Source organism: Mesocricetus auratus, unplaced genomic scaffold (assembly GCF_017639785.1).
Source record: "Mesocricetus auratus isolate SY011 unplaced genomic scaffold, BCM_Maur_2.0 Super-Scaffold_100007, whole genome shotgun sequence".
In the NCBI taxonomy this organism is placed as follows: domain Eukaryota; kingdom Metazoa; phylum Chordata; class Mammalia; order Rodentia; family Cricetidae; genus Mesocricetus; species Mesocricetus auratus.
This window is the reverse complement of record NW_024429191.1, coordinates 75,933,408-75,950,637: the sequence shown is the minus strand read 5'-3', so window position 1 is coordinate 75,950,637 and position 17,230 is coordinate 75,933,408. Positions and strand designations below refer to the sequence as shown.

Genomic DNA, 17,230 nt, shown 5'->3' with positions numbered 1-17,230 from the left:
GGTGGTACAGAGCTTAATCTCAACACTAGCAAGCAAAGGCAGCTGGATCTCTACATGGTCAGTTCTTGATCAGCCAGGCCTGCATGATAAAACCCTGTTTCAGAAACAAAAGAACAACAACCAAAAAAAGTGGGTACTAGATGGCTACCTGTCAAATAGAATGAAAACCCTACAATTGGAAGCTGGGCATAATAGTGAATACCTGAAACCTCAGTACTAGAGAGGCTAAGACAGGATTATGGGTTCAAGAGTAGCCTGGGTTACACAACAAGAAGATCATGTCGTATAGTTATAAAATGAAATGGAAAAGCAAAAATCTTTTCTTGACCATTTTTTGTTTCTGAATTCAAGAGAGTATGTCTCAGGATAGTATGTCTACTAAAAAATTTTTTTTGGTGTAAACATATTTTTCTGTATTTTATTTGCATGAACATTTAGCCTGTCTTGTATGTGTACTATGTGTAAGCCTGGTGGTCATCTGGCTATTTCACTATCTATATAAAGTCAGTTATTTGTTTCATGTCTTAAATATGGTTACGATATTTTTCCTGTTTTTTTAGACACTCCTGGGCTCCTCCAATTTGAAGTGTGTCCCCTCTCAGAGTCTCGCTTCAGTGTGTCTTTTCAGCACCCTGTGAATGACTCCCTTGTGTGTGGTGAGTTGTTGGGTAGAAACATCTTTCTTGGGGTATCTTTTCTTGAAAGGTGAGAAGTGGAATGTATCACAACTAACTGTGCATTTTGTCTTTCAGTGGTAATGGATGTGCAGGACTCAACACACGTGAGCTGTAAACTCTACAAGGGGCTGTCAGATGCACTCATCTGTACAGATGACTTCATTGCCAAAGTTGTTCAAAGGTAGTGGTGGCCCTTTTTTCCATAAGAATTCCACTTAGATTTGTACAAAGTGTGCATGCTTTCATTTATTTGGTGTTTTGAGACAGGTTTCTCTGTATTGTTTTGGAGCCTGTCCTGGAACTCTGTAGACCATGCTGGCCTTGAACTCACAGAGATCTGCCTGCCTCTGCCTCCCGAGTGCTGGGACTAAAGGCGTGTGCCACCACTGCCCGGCCTTGTGTTGTTTTTCAATACAGGGTTTCCCTGTGTAGCCCTTTCTATTTTGGAACTCTCTGTAGACCAGGCTAGCCTTGAACTCAGAGATCTGCCTGCCTCTGCCTCCAGAGTGCTGGGATTAAAGGTGTGCACTACTATGCTATATGTTTTTATCTTTAACATGAGCTTAAAAAGTAAAAGAGAAACATTGCCATTTATTTGAGCTCACTATGCTTTGGGTAAAAAAATGTGAATTTTATTTATTATTTAAATATCACCCTGAAAGCAATTCAGGTAAGGCTGGTAATTTCAAGTCTTGTTACTCAGATACTTTTCAGGTGAGACGGCTGGAAAGACGCACATTTTCTTTTCTTTTTTTTTTTTTTTAATTTTTTTTTAAAATATTAAAAATATTTTCTGCCTGCATGCCAGCAGAGGACACCAGATCTCATTCAAGGTGGTTGTGAGCCGCTATGTGGTTGCTGGGAATTGAACTCAAGACCTCTAGGAAGAACAGTCAGTGCTCTTAACCGCTGAGCCATCTCTCCAGTCCCTATACTTTTTAAGACAGGTTCTCATTATTGCTGACACAGAACTTGCTGTTTAGGACAGGTGGGCCTTGAATTCAGAGATTGGTCTGCCTATGAGTACTGAGGTGAAAAGGCAGGCATAACCATGCCTAGCCTAAACATTTTTTTAACTTACCCTTTTTTTTTTTTTTTTTTTTTTTTTTTACATTTTAGAGATATACCATGTTAAATGGCAATGTGTAGGAAGTTAATTTTTAAACCAGACTGTTTCCTGGAAACACAAATATGTAATTTTGAAATATTTCTTTCTAAAGTAGTGGACTGACTGCCTGTTTATAAAAATAAATGTTGTTCATTGAAGTTTTGAGACAGGACCTCATTAATTCCAAGCTGACCTTGATAATGTAACAAAGGATGGACTTGAACTCCTGTCATTCTGCCTCAACTTCCTGAGTGCTTTTGTTAGAGGGTTGAGCCACCTCACCTGTTTGTTGTATTTGGGGCTGTATGCATGAGACTAACAATCGAGTCCCATCCCCATGCCTCAAAGTACATTTTAATAGATTCCCATTAAATTTTATTGGAACATTGCTGTTCATTTTACATATCTCTGGCAGCTAAAATATGAGAGTTTTTAAGACAGAACACTTAACAGTTTACAATGCCCAAAATATGGTTGTTTGGCTTTAAAAGGACAAGATTTGCTGACATACATACTAAAGCAAATATTTTCAAAAGTATGTTTAGTCTAAATTTACCTGGAAGTTGGAAGTGTTTTGCCTTGAGATAGCAGTGCTATATACCAACAATAGTACTTTTCACAAGTACTTCTGGCATTGTCAATGGGTTCTTTAGTGGTTTCATTTTCCACCCATGACCACGTGAAGCTCCCAAAAGGAAGTTATTTTCATACCTTCCATTATCATTCTAATTCCTTCCCTTGTTTTCTCTATAGTTTTCATTTTTGAGACAGGGTTTGGCTGTTGTAGTTCAAACTGCTTTGAACTCGGTTCTTGTCCAACCCATGCCTGAAGACTAGCTTTCTTTTATTTAGTGTAAACTATTTTGGGATACAAGTTTGGTTTTATTTAGTCTGTGTTTTATAAGCAGTTAATACTTGCCTATTGGATCACAATTCTTTTTAGAATTAATAACCTCACAGATTATTTGCCTTATCTAAAAATTGCTAACTACAAAGTTGTGAGGCTTATCTAAATCTTAAATTTATTGTTCCAAATAAATGTTAGGTTTTATTCATCAGCTAATGAATGCAGTGCTAACTTTTTCTTTTTGTCCCCCCTGCCTGTCTTGCAGGTGTATGTCCATCCCTGTGACGATGAGGGCTATTCGGAGGAAAGCTGAAACCATACAGGCTGACACCCCAGCACTGTCCCTCATTGCAGAGACAGTTGAAGACATGGTGAAAAAGAACCTGCCCCCGGCTAGCAGCCCAGGGTATGGCATGGCCACAGGCAACAACCCAATGAGTGGTACCACCACACCAACCAACACCTTTCCGGGGGGTCCCATTACCACCTTGTTTAACATGAGCATGAGCATCAGAGATCGGCATGAGTCGGTGGGCCATGGGGAGGACTTCAGCAAGGTGTCTCAGAACCCAATTCTTACCAGTTTGTTGCAAATCACAGGGAACGGGGGGTCTACCATTGGCTCGAGTCCGACCCCTCCTCATCACACGCCGCCACCTGTCTCTTCGATGGCCGGCAACACCAAGAACCACCCGATGCTCATGAACCTTCTTAAAGATAACCCTGCCCAGGATTTCTCAACCCTTTATGGAAGCAGCCCTTTAGAAAGGCAGAACTCCTCTTCCGGATCACCCCGAATGGAAATGTGCTCGGGGAGCAACAAGACCAAGAAGAAGAAGTCATCAAGAGTACCACCTGACAAATCCAAGCACCAGACTGAAGACGATTTTCAGAGAGAGCTTTTTTCAATGGATGTCGACTCACAGAACCCTATGTTTGATGTCAGCATGACGGCTGACGCGCTGGATACACCTCATATCACTCCAGCTCCAAGCCAGTGTAGTACTCCCCCAACAACTTACCCACAAACAGTACCTCACCCCCAACCCAGTATTCAAAGGATGGTCCGACTATCCAGTTCAGACAGCATTGGCCCAGATGTAACTGATATCCTTTCAGACATTGCAGAAGAAGCCTCAAAGCTTCCCAGCACTAATGATGATTGTCCACCCATTGGCACCCCTGTTCGAGATTCTTCAAGTTCTGGTCATTCTCAGAGTGCCCTGTTTGACTCTGATGTCTTTCAAACTAATAATAATGAAAACCCATACACTGACCCAGCTGACCTTATTGCAGATGCTGCTGGAAGCCCCAGTAGTGATTCTCCTACCAATCACTTTTTCCCTGATGGAGTAGATTTCAATCCTGATTTATTGAACAGCCAAAGCCAAAGTGGTTTTGGAGAAGAATATTTTGATGAGAGTAGTCAAAGTGGGGATAACGATGATTTCAAAGGCTTTGCATCTCAGGCATTAAACACTTTAGGGGTGCCAATGCTTGGAGGTGATAATGGGGAGACAAAATTTAAGAGCAGTGGCCAAGCTGACACAGTTGACTTCAGTATTATATCAGTAGCTGGTAAGGCTTTGGGCCCTGCAGATATTATGGAGCACCACAGTGGTAGTCAGAGTCCTTTAATGGCCACTGGAGAATTAGGGAAAGAAAAAACTCAAAAGAGGGTAAAGGAAGGCAATGGCACTGGTGGTGGTAGTGGATCAGGCCCTGGGTTAGACAGCAAACCAGGCAAGCGCAGCCGAACTCCTTCCAATGATGGAAAGAGCAAAGATAAGCCTCCAAAGCGGAAGAAGGCAGACACTGAGGGAAAGTCTCCATCTCACAGTTCTTCTAATAGACCTTTCACCCCACCTACCAGTACAGGTGGGTCCAAATCTCCAGGCAGTTCAGGAAGGTCTCAGACTCCCCCAGGTGTTGCCACCCCACCCATTCCCAAAATCACTATTCAGATTCCTAAGGGAACAGTGATGGTGGGCAAGCCTTCTCACAGTCAGTATAGCAGCAGTGGGTCTGTGTCTTCCTCTGGCAGCAAAAGCCACCATAGTCATTCTTCCTCCTCTTCTTCCTCGTCTTCTGCGTCCACCTCAGGCAAGATGAAAAGCAGTAAATCAGAAGGCTCATCAAGTTCCAAGCTAAGTGGCAGTATGTATTCTAGCCAAGGGTCCTCTGGGTCCAGCCAGTCCAAAAATTCATCTCAAACTGGGGGGAAGCCAGGCTCCTCTCCCATTACCAAACATGGACTGAGCAGTGGATCTAGCAGTACCAAGATGAAACCACAAGGCAAGCCATCATCACTTATGAATCCTTGTTTAAGTAAACCAAACATATCCCCTTCTCATTCAAGGCCTCCTGGGGGCTCAGACAAGCTTGCCTCTCCAATGAAGCCTGTTCCTGGAACCCCCCCATCCTCTAAAGCCAAGTCCCCTATCAGTTCAGGGTCTAGTGGTCCTCATATGTCAGGGACTAGTTCAAGCTCTGGCATAAAATCATCTTCAGGGTCAGGCTCCTCAGGCTCATTGTCTCAGAAAACTCCCCCAGCATCTAATTCTTGTACACCATCTTCCTCCTCGTTTTCCTCAAGTGGTTCTTCCATGTCCTCCTCTCAGAATCAGCATGGGAGTTCCAAAGGGAAGTCTCCTAGTAGGAATAAGAAGCCTTCCTTGACAGCTGTCATAGATAAACTAAAGCATGGGGTTGTTACCAGTGGGCCTGGGGGTGAGGATCCAATGGACAGTCAGATGGGAGTAAGCACAAACTCTTCTAGTCATCCCATGTCCTCCAAACATAACATGTCAGGAGGGGAATTCCAGAGCAAGCGCGAGAAAAGCGATAAAGACAAATCAAAAGTTTCTACTTCTGGAGGCTCAGTGGATTCTTCTAAGAAGACCTCAGAGTCAAAAAATGTGGGGAGCACGGGTGTGGCAAAAATTATTATCAGCAAACATGATGGAGGCTCCCCTAGCATTAAAGCCAAAGTGACTCTACAGAAACCTGGAGAAAGTAGTGGAGAAGGGCTCAGGCCACAGATAGCCTCCTCAAAAAACTATGGTTCTCCATTGATCAGTGGTTCCACTCCAAAGCATGAACGTGGTTCTCCCAGCCACAGTAAGTCGCCAGCATATACACCCCAGAATGTGGACAGTGAAAGTGAGTCAGGCTCCTCCATAGCAGAAAAATCTTACCAGAACAGTCCCAGCTCAGATGATGGTATCCGACCTCTTCCAGAATACAGCACAGAGAAGCATAAGAAGCACAAAAAGGAAAAGAAGAAAGTCAAAGACAGAGACCGGGACAGAGACAAAGACAGAGACAAGAAAAAATCTCACAGCATCAAGCCAGAGAATTGGTCTAAATCGCCCATTTCTTCAGATCAGACATTGTCTATGACAAATAACCCAATCTTATCTGCAGACAGGCCTTCAAGGCTCAGCCCTGACTTTATGATGGGGGAGGAAGATGATGATCTTATGGATGTGGCCCTGATTGGCAACTAAGAACCTTTTTTTCTAAACATGTGTCCAGAGAAAAAAATTAATGATATATTTACATGTAAACCAACACAAGGGGTGAGTCAGATAGGCTCGATTTGTGCTTAAGAGTCCTAATGGACATGACCTCTACACCAAGCTGGGTACACTTTAAAAGTATATCTAAACCCTACTAAAGGGACCATGGGGTTGGTCGCTCACCAACAAGTCATATTTCTTTGCCAGAAAGAAATGTTAAAAAACACTTGCTTAAGAAAGGGAGGGGTGGGAAAGGGTATAGAGAGGGACGGGTGGGAAAACTGTTGTGGGAAATATTCATATATATTTTTTCTCCCTTTTTCCATTTTCAGGACATGCTTTAAACTCATTTTAGTGCATGTATTTGAAGGGCTGGGCAGAAAATGAAAAAAGCAATACATTCCTTGATGCATTTGCATGAAGGCTGTTCACCTTTGGTGGCTGTCCATTTGAAGCATGGGCAAGGGAAAGACTTTGGTGGTTTTGGACACTTAAAGCAATGTTTGGTGTCTATTTCATAGGAGTGATTCGGGGAGGGAAAATTATTTTAGCTATTTATTTGTAATATTTTAATCCTTAATGTTTGTTTTTATGCAATGTTTGTTCTTAAATCTATGAAGGTTATGGTTCAGAATGATAGGCAGGAAGGGCAAGGTTTATTTGATGGTGGGGATCTTGTAGCTTTTGCTGATGCTGCAGCATCAAACCCACACAGGCTAATCAGAGCCAGTCTTTGGAAATTAGAAAATAGAAAAACCAAAACTATTGTCTTTGGAGGTTTTTCACAGGGTTCAGACATCATAGGAATAATCGGAGTTACCGCCCTAAGCAGTTAAAAATGTATCTTTTTTGTTAAAAAGGAAGGGTGGCTTTTGGGAGTATAAGTATGTTTTCGATTCTATACCCCATGGTATGAAAACCATTACAGAATTAATAGTTCTCCTAGTTCCACAATGTGCCAAAAGTCTACATCCCAGCATTATGTTTGCAGCAGAGCTGATGCCATTCCTAAGAGCTGGACTCTTTGTTTCTCTTCATCACAAGAAAGAGGAGTTCAGACTTAAGTCACTCTACTGTATGCTCCCCGAGATAAACAGTTTAAAAATGCAGCCATAGTTCACTTAAAACAATTTCAAGCTCACTTGAAGTAATAGGAGCCTGGAATGCTAAGTGAGCATGAAGATAAACATTGCTACTGTGTAGCACACAGTTGGACCTTTTTGGAGAAACAGGTCTGAGTCTGGATTCTGAGGGACATCAAATGAAGCCCTTCTCATAAATAGAGAAATCCAGGAGACCATTTGAGTGCAACAGAAATAAATTCTCAGTATTTGGAGGGTCCTCTCAAAAATCCGCGGCCTTACTTTGATTTTGCCACCTGCACTGTGCCATTCCTGATGGTTCCGTTCAGGATCTGTATCAGCGGGATGGGGCATAATCCCAGCACAACTCTTCTGGATTACAAAAAGGAAAAAAAAAGCCAGGTGATTCATGTTTGTGTATGTTATAAGTGGAGTGACTTCATCAGATGCGGACGATTTCTATCTGTATCCAACTCTGCAGGTTGGAGTTAGCATAGACTTGGAAAATCTACTGTGGCTTTCTTTCCTGACTGTTTCTCAATTCCTTTGGTGTTCTCCCTTTTCTGATCATTGGTTCTCAATAACTCTGCCATTTCTGTGTCCCAAGGCAATAAATAGGAAACAAAACTTTGTAAAGTGGAGTAAGAAAAGTTACCTGTTACCCTATCAGAGTCTTGGGTGACACTAATGAGGACATGGGGAAGGTGACACTGGAGTGTTTTATCTTGTGGTGCTGATGCAGGTGCAGTGTCTCAGATATATAACCAGGTTGGATTTCTCAGAAATTTGCACCTGGTTCTGAATCTTATCCTCTTAATTTCTGCAGGAAAGTTAAAATTATGTGGTGTTGCAGTTTGTTCTGGGTGGGGATGATCTCATGGGGAAATGTACTGCATAGTATAAGGGGCTCAGTCCCCCCAAGCAGAGCCAACAAATACCAAAATGAGTAAACTGGGAAGCTTTTTCTCTCTTTCTGTCTTCATCCCAGATCAAAGCATCCCGAGTTAGGATCTGGATGAAGGATAAGCCCCTGAATTGTCGATGGGCACACCCCACACAATGACCCAGCATCTGAACTTGCTTAACAGGGAGCCGGGGCTAAACTGCTTCACCCTGCCTGGGAACCAGGGAGCACTGCATTTCTCCACAGGGTGGAGGAGAAGAGGCAGAATAAACCAAGCCTGGAACACCTCCCTCCCATCCAGGTGTACTCATTCTCCTGTTTCAAAAGACGACAAGGACATGAAATCAACTTCTACCTGTTTGCTGCTGCTGGACTTGTATTTTTAGTTTGACCTGATTATTCTGTCTTTTGACTTCATGTTAAGGGTCTTTGGGAAAAATCTGCTCTGATGTACAAGAATATTTCAGATTCAAAGTCAGTGTATCTTAAAACAAGTATTTTCAAGGTGAGGACGGGACCTGATATAATTGCCAAAGCGAGCTTAAGGTTGATAACCCTTGGATTGGGTTTTCATTTTGTTAGGCCAAGGTTTGCAAATCTAGAACAGCAATATCATGAGTTTTCAGAAAGAGCCAGTGAGTCACATAACATCCACAGTTGTCACAGCAGATGTCAGTATAGAAAACATTCACAATCACTGAGTAATATCATTTTCTATTTTATTTTCATCTTTAACTCTGCCCCACAATTATTTGTCTTAGAGTTAACTTTTAGAGGGGCAGTAAGTATTATCTTAGAAACTAGGTTGGGAAGCATGCTCAATGATAGAGCTGAGCTTTAAATTTTGAGTTTAAAAATGTACATCAGGAGCAGTGGGAAGGGTCTTAAAGTATTTCCAATATGATTTTCTGTGTGTATGGCTGTTCTGTAAATATTTTGGTTTTTTTTTTTTCATTTTTTGAAGTGAACAAAATCTGTGGGATTTTCCCCCTATAAAACATTACAAAAAAAACCCTGTTTCTTTACATACAAATAAATTTCTTTGATAAAAATTAATGTGCTTCTGAAGGGTTGGTTTGTTTGTTCTTTAAAACGGGTCACTATGCAGCCCTGGCTGGCTTGGAACTCACTATGTAGACCAGGCTGGTCTCTTCATCTTCCCTTCCTCCCTTCCCAATAGTTAGGGTAATGGGCTTTTGTTGGTGGTTTTGTGTCTCTTTAAGACAATGGCTCTAGCTAGCCCAGTAGTCCAAAAGCTTGCCTTGTAACACAGTATGAGCCAGAACTCCGTGCAATCCTTACTGCATCAGCCTCCTGAGTGCCATTTTTATGTTTTTTTTTTGTATCTTGCAGTTGTTACACTAATCTTTTGTTTTTTTCATTACCTGAAAGTAAAGCTTAAGTATGTAGGATTCAAAGAGAATGCAATATGAATGTAGTTTTTTGTGGGCCCAGAATTGGTTTAGGAAGGCCTCTTTAAGGGGAAAAAGAAAGTTTGTCCAGGGTTGGTGACATGCCTTCAATGCCAGAACTGGAGAGTCTGAGGCAGATACAGAGTTCCAGGATAGCTGGGGTTACATAAACCTTGTTTCAAAAATACTTAAAAAAAAAAAAAGTGTATTAAGTGGCTTAAGGTCAATAGGCTAAAATAAGTCTTTTTAAAAGGTATGCAACACTTGTTGCTCTTAAATGTTCATCTTGATCGCATTCAAATTAAGGGTGTGAGGCAAACTCGTAACTACTTTGAGTATACAAGTAAAAGAATTGTGGCTTCAAGGAGCTCTGGCGCTATTTATGTTTTTAATATTTAAGGATTGGTACATTGTTTAATTTCTCTTTGAAGGGACAGCTCACTCTGGATTGTTTCATAATTCATGAACAATAAGAATCCTGAAGGCTGGAGTTTACATTAATAATATGAGGACACGGACTAGTTTCTATACTGGTAGCCTAGTCCAATGAAAGTTCTGCGGGCAAACGCCCCCGCCTACTCGCTCCTACATGCTTGTTTCTCCCGCCGAAATGGCGTCAGGTTGAAGTTCTCACCATCCAGCGTCCTGATTGGAGGGTGGGCAGCCATTACAGCCCATTGGGTGCCACCGGTCGGAGGGGGCGGGGATGCCAAAGGCCCTTGTGCCTAGCCTGCCCCCACCCCACCGGTGCCCGCCCCTCCCCCGGCCCTAGGAATGGGTGCCGGGCTGGGGCATTGCACCCCTTGACCCCGAGGTGAAGCCTCGCTACCAGTCCCTGTTCAGAGCCGGGCGCTAAGACCGCCTCTTAGCGCCCCCAGCTCCTGCCTTCGGGAGCCAGGCACTGAGAGGCAGCCGTCCCGCAGTGGCCCCTAGGCCTCCCCGCTGCACCCCGTAATGCAATTCACCGGGGCGGGGGAGGCGGCGGCGCCGGCGGCAGCACCCACGGCAGCGGCGGCGGCAGTGCCCCAACCCAGAGACGTCTAGAAAAAGGAGGAAAAATGGCTCCGAGCAGGGACCGCCTGCTGCACTTTGGGTTCAAGGCGACAGTGAGTGATAGAGGACGGGAGTTGGGTGTCCAGGAAGATGTGGGTGCCAGCTCAGGCCTCCGGTGAAGTGACTAGACTAGGGCTGGGGACACTAAGCCGAAAGCTCAGGTCCCGCGTGGGTCGGTGCGTGCCGGTGAGTCTTCGGAGCGGCAGGGAGGGTTCCGGTGAGGTTCCTTCCCTGTTTGTGCTCTCCTCGCCGGTCCGCGAGCACGCGCGCACCCGCCCCACAGCTCCCCCCGCACGCACGCACACTTGGGCACTTCCCTGCCTCGCCTTGTCCTGGTGGGCTCGCGCCCGGCCGCCCCACGCTCCGGCTGCTCGCGGGCTCACCGTCCGGGGCTGCGCCCGGTGGGGGAGGGGTGGGCTCGCACGGCCGCCGCGGCGGAGCGCTCCTCCCCTCCCCCGGCGTTCCGAGGCCCGGGCGGCTCTGCCCAATGAGGAGCGGCGTTGCTGGCAGGTGGGGAGTGTTTTTGTTTTGGGTTGAAGTTGAGGCTTTGGAGAGAACCGAGCTAGCGACTGGCAGTCGTCGCGGCCGCGGACGCCGCGGGCGGTGGTGGAGGCCCCACGGGACTCGAGCGGTCTGTCCTCCGGGTCGGACGGGCGGGCCTCGCCTGACCGCCGCCGCCGCTTCCCGGTCCCGGAACTCCCGGGCCTGCCCTGGCCCCTGTCTTTGCACTCCGCACGCCGCAGCGCCCTGCCCGGGCCGCACCCGCTGGCCCCATGAGGAGGGACGTGAACGGAGTGACCAAGAGCAGGTTTGAGGTGTGAGCTCGGAGGGGTCTCAGGCGGCGAGGAAGGCCAGCTCTCTCACCCCAAACAGTCGCCCTACCGGAGTCGCCTCCCTTGTGCGGCCCGCCACCCGCCCCCGGCGGGGCAGCAAGCGTCCTCCCCTGCTCGCGACCCGAAAGCCCCGCGCACCGGCACGCCTCGCCCTCCGGGAGGCTTGCTGCTGCCGCTTCCACCCGCTGGCCCTGGACGGGATTAGCCCTGGCGCCCTAAATCCCCCCTCCCCCATTACACTCAGCTTCCCATTCTTTGCCCAGCCCTTGGCTAGCTAGCCTCCTTCCACCTCGCAGTGAAAGCACCCGTCCCCGACTGGTCAGTGCCTGCTGCCTTCGTGAATCGTTTGCCACCTCCCGAGCGGGAATCGATGAGTTCTCGGTGGAAGTAGGAAGTGGGGGTGGTAAACTGGGGTGATAGAGACGACTGCTGGGTTTTTGGTCCTGTTTGGATATTGTTCTAATACTTCCTCTTCCCCGTTTAGTCTGTACTTTTGTGGGTCATTGTTATTGGTAACTTAGATATCTTCAGGGAATGTGAGGAAGGTCTAAGAGCCTTCGGAGAATTCACTTATGTTTTTGTTTTACGTTTGTTCTCTAGAGTGGGAGGTTTGTAGTCTTGAACAGTAGATCGTCAGAAAGCTCTTTAAAGAGAATTCATGGACTGAGAAAGGGATTCCTTTGGGAAGTATTGTAACAACTGATGAAATACAGTAGTATAATAATGAGCAAGAGAATTCATTGGTAGGCTGGAAGACAAAGGAACTTATACAACAAGGGTAAATGTTACTTTGCCTTTTCTGGCAGAGACTCAGGCTGACTTGGGGTCACTCCAGGCTTAGTGTACATCTCACTTGTGTTTTCCTCTCTCCTCCCCTCTCCCGTTGTATTTTTAACACTCAGTGTTTTCCTTCATCTCTCTTTGAAAGATGAAAACCAGGCAGAAGTTTATGGGCTTGGGGTGAAAGTCTTACCTAGGGATGGAACCTCTGTTTAGTCTTTGTATTTTTTAAGAGTTTGAGAAAAAATATTTAAAGTTACAACTAAAGATTAAGGTAGGGTAGCTGTGCAGGAAATTTAAATTCAGAGTTACAGTATTAAGTTGCAGTGAGGAGAGGAGAAAACCAAAGTCATTGGTTACATTAGAGTTTTATGTGTAACTTAACCACGGGGAGTAGGTGTGGGGGGGAGCATAATAAAAATTGTCTCTATAAGATGTTGTCGTGTTCTAAAGTAGAGAACCCAATAAGGATAACTTGTAGTGGTTTCAAATTCAGTATTACTGTAAAACCACTAAAGTTACTAACTAGACACTTGGCAGTTTTAGGGTTACTCAAAAGACCCAAATTGCTGAAAATCAAGAGGGGTATAACCTTTTGAATTGAAGTGAATTCTTTACCAATTTGCTTTCCTTTTTAAATTGTGGGATAATTAATGGGAAAGACTCATTCTCATTTGTGCTTTAAAACTACACTGCTGTTTCTTCCTTTCAAATATTCATTTGTTTTGTTTTTGTTGAGACAGGGTCTCAAGTAGTCCATGACCTTGAGGTGATCCTGCATCTCCCAAATGCTAGAATCACAGACTTGAGTTACCACGAGCTGCTTCATGAACTCTTAAACCCTCAAAATTGCCAGGCTGTGGTTTGCACGGCTTTAATCCCAGCACTCAAGAAGCAGAGACAGGCTGATCTCTGGAGAGTTCCAAGACACCCAGGGACACAGAAATCCTGTCACAAAATAAAAACAAAACAGCAATCCTCAGAGCTAAGAGAATCCTTTATAAAGGACTCATTATATCTAAGTAGCTTATTTCAGAATGAGAATTTTTGTGATTGATGAAATCTATACAGAAAATAATAGCTGATTTCAAACTGTGATCCTGACTAATACAAATGTAAGACTCTTGCCCCACACCAAGATGAGAGAAACTTATCTTTGCATACTTGATTCATTGTAACTGTTTTATGGGGAATGTTCTAATGTTGTCTTTGTGTGTTTCTTTGTTTTGTCTTTGTGGTACTGGGCACCCAACACAAGACCCTGCAAGAGCTATATCTCCTAGCCTTTGTTTTTTGTTTGTTTTTTTAAATGAGTTGTCAGTATGTAGTGCAAATTGGCCTGGAGCTCTTACCACTGTCTCTTCAGTCTCTTGAGTTCTGGGATTCCAGGCATGTGCCATTGTGTCCATTTTGGGTATGTTTTCTTTTATATATTTTTGAATGTTGTGGTCAGAGGCCACATGCTTTATATCTTACTCTCAAAGCCAGATACACAGAAAAGCTTTTATGTTAAACTGAGCCTAGTGACCGGACACCATAATCCTAGCACTTGGGAGACTTGAAGCAGGATTTGTCCCAGAGTTAGAATCCATCTGGTTTATGTACTGAGTTCCAAGCCAGCCTGAGCTATAGAATGAAGCCCTGTTTAAGCCTTGTGTCCTCCAATACTGCCCATAAAGGAAAAATGTAAAGTTAAAGCAAAAGAGGTCATTAGTTATATAAGCCAAATATGCAGCACCTATGGAAAGCCAAAGCAGGTGACTTTAGGGTAGAGAATGAATGAGATCTAGAGATGTAAAACTTCATGTTACTTTCTCTGTTACTTTGTGTTTTTATATTTAATTAAAAAATTTAAAGATACTTTTTATTTTATATATATGATTCTTTTGTCTGACAACAGAGGTCAGAAGGTGGCATCAGATCCCCTGGAACGGGAGTTAAAAATGGCTGGGAGCCACCATGTTGATATTAGAGACTGAGCCCATGTTCTTTCCAAAAGCTGCAAGTGCCCTTAACTACCAAGCAATTTCTCCAGTCCCACGTTGTTTGTGAGTCAAGGCTTCACACTGTAGCCCAGAAGAGCCAAAAACTCAGAGTGTAAACCAGGCTGGCATGAAACTTCCAACAGTCCTATTACCTCAGGTTACCCCAACAGCTATCTAAATTTTGGTTCTTATTCTGTCTTACATTCAAGAAAAGTTAAGACACCAGAGGTTAAGGTGTTCAAGCTGTGCAGCTTAACAGTAGAGGACCAAGAGTCTAATCTGTGGGGTGGGTTAGTTTTGGTTTTGTTTTTTTGTTTTTGTTTTTTGAGGCAGGGTTTCTCTGTGTAGCTTTGGAGCCTGTCCTGGAACTAGCTCTTGTAGACCAGGCTGGTGTTGAACTCACAGAGATTCAGCTGCCTCTGCTTCCCAAGTGCTGGGACTAAAGGTGTGCGTCACCCTGCCCAGCCTTTGTTTTTGATTTTAGAGATTTTGTGTGTGTGGGGGGGGTGTGGGTGTGTGGGTGCGCGCGCGCGTACATGTATGTGTACATGCATGGAAAAGGATCCACCTGGATCTAGAGTTCCAATCAATTATGAGCTCCCTGAAGTGGGTATTGGGAACCGAGCTTGTGTTCTTTCCAAGAGCATTTAAATGATCTTAACCACTGAGCCTAATATTTTCATATTGTTCTGGTTTTTAGTGTAACTCACCATAAAACCTATTATATGTGTGGAGAAGTGCTTTTCCTAAAATCCATTGAATATATCTTATTTTGTATATGCTGTCAAATTTATGAATCTGTCTTTCAGTTCAATTGTGTTAGCCCGCATTACCTTAACAATCAGCAAAATTAACAAGAGATGTTTAAATGTCTTGTCTTGCCTTTAGTTCAGACTGAGATTTTTTTCAGTTCATTCTCTACTTTGTTATGTTTTTAATAGGTCTGTATTGAAGATACCATAGAATTGGGGGAAAGTTCTTGAGTTTATTTTAAAAAAATCTTTGAAAAGCCATAATATTACCATTAACTGACATTAAACTATTTTATAATCAGTGCTTGGACACCATCGGTTAGGAAGTGAAAGGCACTGTTCTGGACATATGGAATCTATAGTCATTGTTCTTCTTTATACTTCATTGACTTTCTCATAAATATATATTACTGTGACACATTCATACTAGGTCTTGTCTTTGGTTTTTGGTTTTGTTTGTTTGGCCTTGTGTTATTTTGTCTAAAGTAACAAAAGTCATAGTATGGCACGATGAAAGAACTTGCTATACAAGTTTGGAGGCCTGGTTATTAACCTAGCTTTATCACTTAATTTGTCTGGTCTGGTGACTTTCATTTTTTTTAACTAAAAAAGGGAGTTAAAAGTAATTATTTAAGTACCTTTTGGTTCAGTAACCTGTGAATCTTTGACTTTAAAAAAAATAATAAACGTCCAAAGCCAGATGTCCTTGATCATTTCTTCTGCAACACTCTTACTTTGGATCATACTGGCATGGTGGTGTACACCTGTTGTTGCAGACACTTGGGATGCTGAGGTAAGAGGACCACTGGAGCCCATGAGTCAGAAATCAGCCTGGACAACATAGACCTGGATTCAAAAAGAAAAAGTTTGCAGCCTCAGTCTCACAATACTGCTGTGACTTTGATTTCAGAACAAAACCCCAAGCAAAGCATTTAAACACGTTTTTATTTCCTTTAGGTTTTATGTCCCTTGAAGAACACTCTGCATACTACCCATATCACCAATTCACAAATGTTTTTATTTTATGTGTATGAGTGTTTTGCCTGCTTGTATGTATATGCCCACATGTGTGTCAGTGTCCTCTGAGGCCAGAAGAGGGCTTCAGATCCTTTGGATCTGGGGTTACATATGGTTGTGAGTCACCATGTTGCTGGGACCTCAGCATGGGTCTTCTGTAAGAGCAGCCAGTGCTGTTAACCTCTGAGCCATTTCTCTGGCCTCTTTTTTTTTTTAAGATTTATTTATTTATTACATATACAGTGTTCTGCCTACATGCCAGAAGAGGGTACCAGATTGAATTGTAGATGGTTGTGAGTCACCATGTGGTTGCTGGGAATTGAACTCAGGACCTCTGGAAGAGCAGTCAGTGCTCTTAACCTCTGAGCCATCTCTCCAGCCCCTCTCTGGCCTCTTTTGTTACTGTTTTAGACAGGGTCTCTGTTGGTTTGCTTATTTTTTAAATGGGGTGTGTGTGTGTGTCTGTGTATAGTGTCTTTGTGTGACTACAGGTACCACAGTGTAGAGGTCAGAGGACAGCTTTTGAGAGTCACTTCATTTTTCCTGCAGTGGGTTCTGGGGTCTGAGGGCTTACTGAGCCATTTTGGCTGTCTCGGTTTTGTGGCTTTTTTTTTTGTTTGTTTGTTTTGTTTTGTTTTTTAATGATTTATCTATGTACATTAGTGTTTCGCCTGCATATATGTGTGTGTAAGTGTGTTGGATCCCCTGAAATTGGAGTCACAGACAGTTGTGAGCTGCCACGTGGGAGCTGAGAAATGAACCCAGGTCCTCTGGAAGAGCAGCCAATGCTCTTAATCGCTGAGCCATCTCTCCAGCTCCTGTTTGCTTTTTCAAGACAGGGTTTGTCTGTCTTGGAACTCATTCTGTAGACCAGGCTGACCTCAGACTCACAGAGATCCACCTGCCTCTTGCTCCCTAGTGCTGGGATTAAAAGCATGAGTCACCACTACCTAGCTTAAACTGTTTCCTAATTGGACTTTTTTGAGATAGACTTCTGTTCCATGACTCAGATTGGCAGGGAACTTACTATATAGCCCAGGTTGGCTAAACTCATGATCCTCTTTTCTTTTTCTTTTTTTTAAATATTTATTTATTTTTAATGTACATTGGGGTTTTTTACCTGTATGTATGCCTGTGTGCAGGTGTCAGCTCCCCTGGAACCCAGGTCCTTTGGAAGAGCAGCCAGTGCTCTTAACCTCTGAGCCATCTTTCCAGCCCCATCCTCTTTTCTTTCACCCTCCAAATGCTGGGGTACAGGT

The 17,230-nt window shown here is 43.9% G+C and overlaps 2 protein-coding genes across 9 annotated transcripts in view; both read left to right on the top strand.

The window, feature by feature from the left end:
• Positions 1–9,195, top strand: part of Med1 (mediator complex subunit 1) — a 44,025-nt gene extending 34,830 nt beyond the window's left edge. For 3 of the 5 annotated variants that reach the window (XM_005075927.4, XM_021230572.2, XM_040749626.1), the window contains 3 exons: positions 561–656; positions 753–858; positions 2,898–9,195. In XM_005075927.4, coding sequence (XP_005075984.1) covers positions 561–656; positions 753–858; positions 2,898–6,141 — 3,446 coding nt within the window. In that variant the 3' untranslated portion in view covers positions 6,142–9,195. The remainder of the gene's footprint in view (positions 1–560; positions 657–752; positions 859–2,897) is intronic. The other 2 variants (XM_005075928.4, XM_040749627.1) reach the window with 2 other exon arrangements.
• A 1,287-nt stretch (positions 9,196–10,482) lies between these two features.
• Positions 10,483–17,230, top strand: part of Fbxl20 (F-box and leucine rich repeat protein 20) — a 54,933-nt gene continuing 48,185 nt past the window's right edge. Inside the window, exon 1 of one of the 4 annotated variants that reach the window (XM_005075923.4) lies at positions 10,483–10,657. In XM_005075923.4, coding sequence (XP_005075980.1) covers positions 10,610–10,657 — 48 coding nt within the window. In that variant the 5' untranslated portion in view covers positions 10,483–10,609. The other 3 variants (XM_040749628.1, XM_005075925.4, XM_005075924.4) reach the window with 3 other exon arrangements.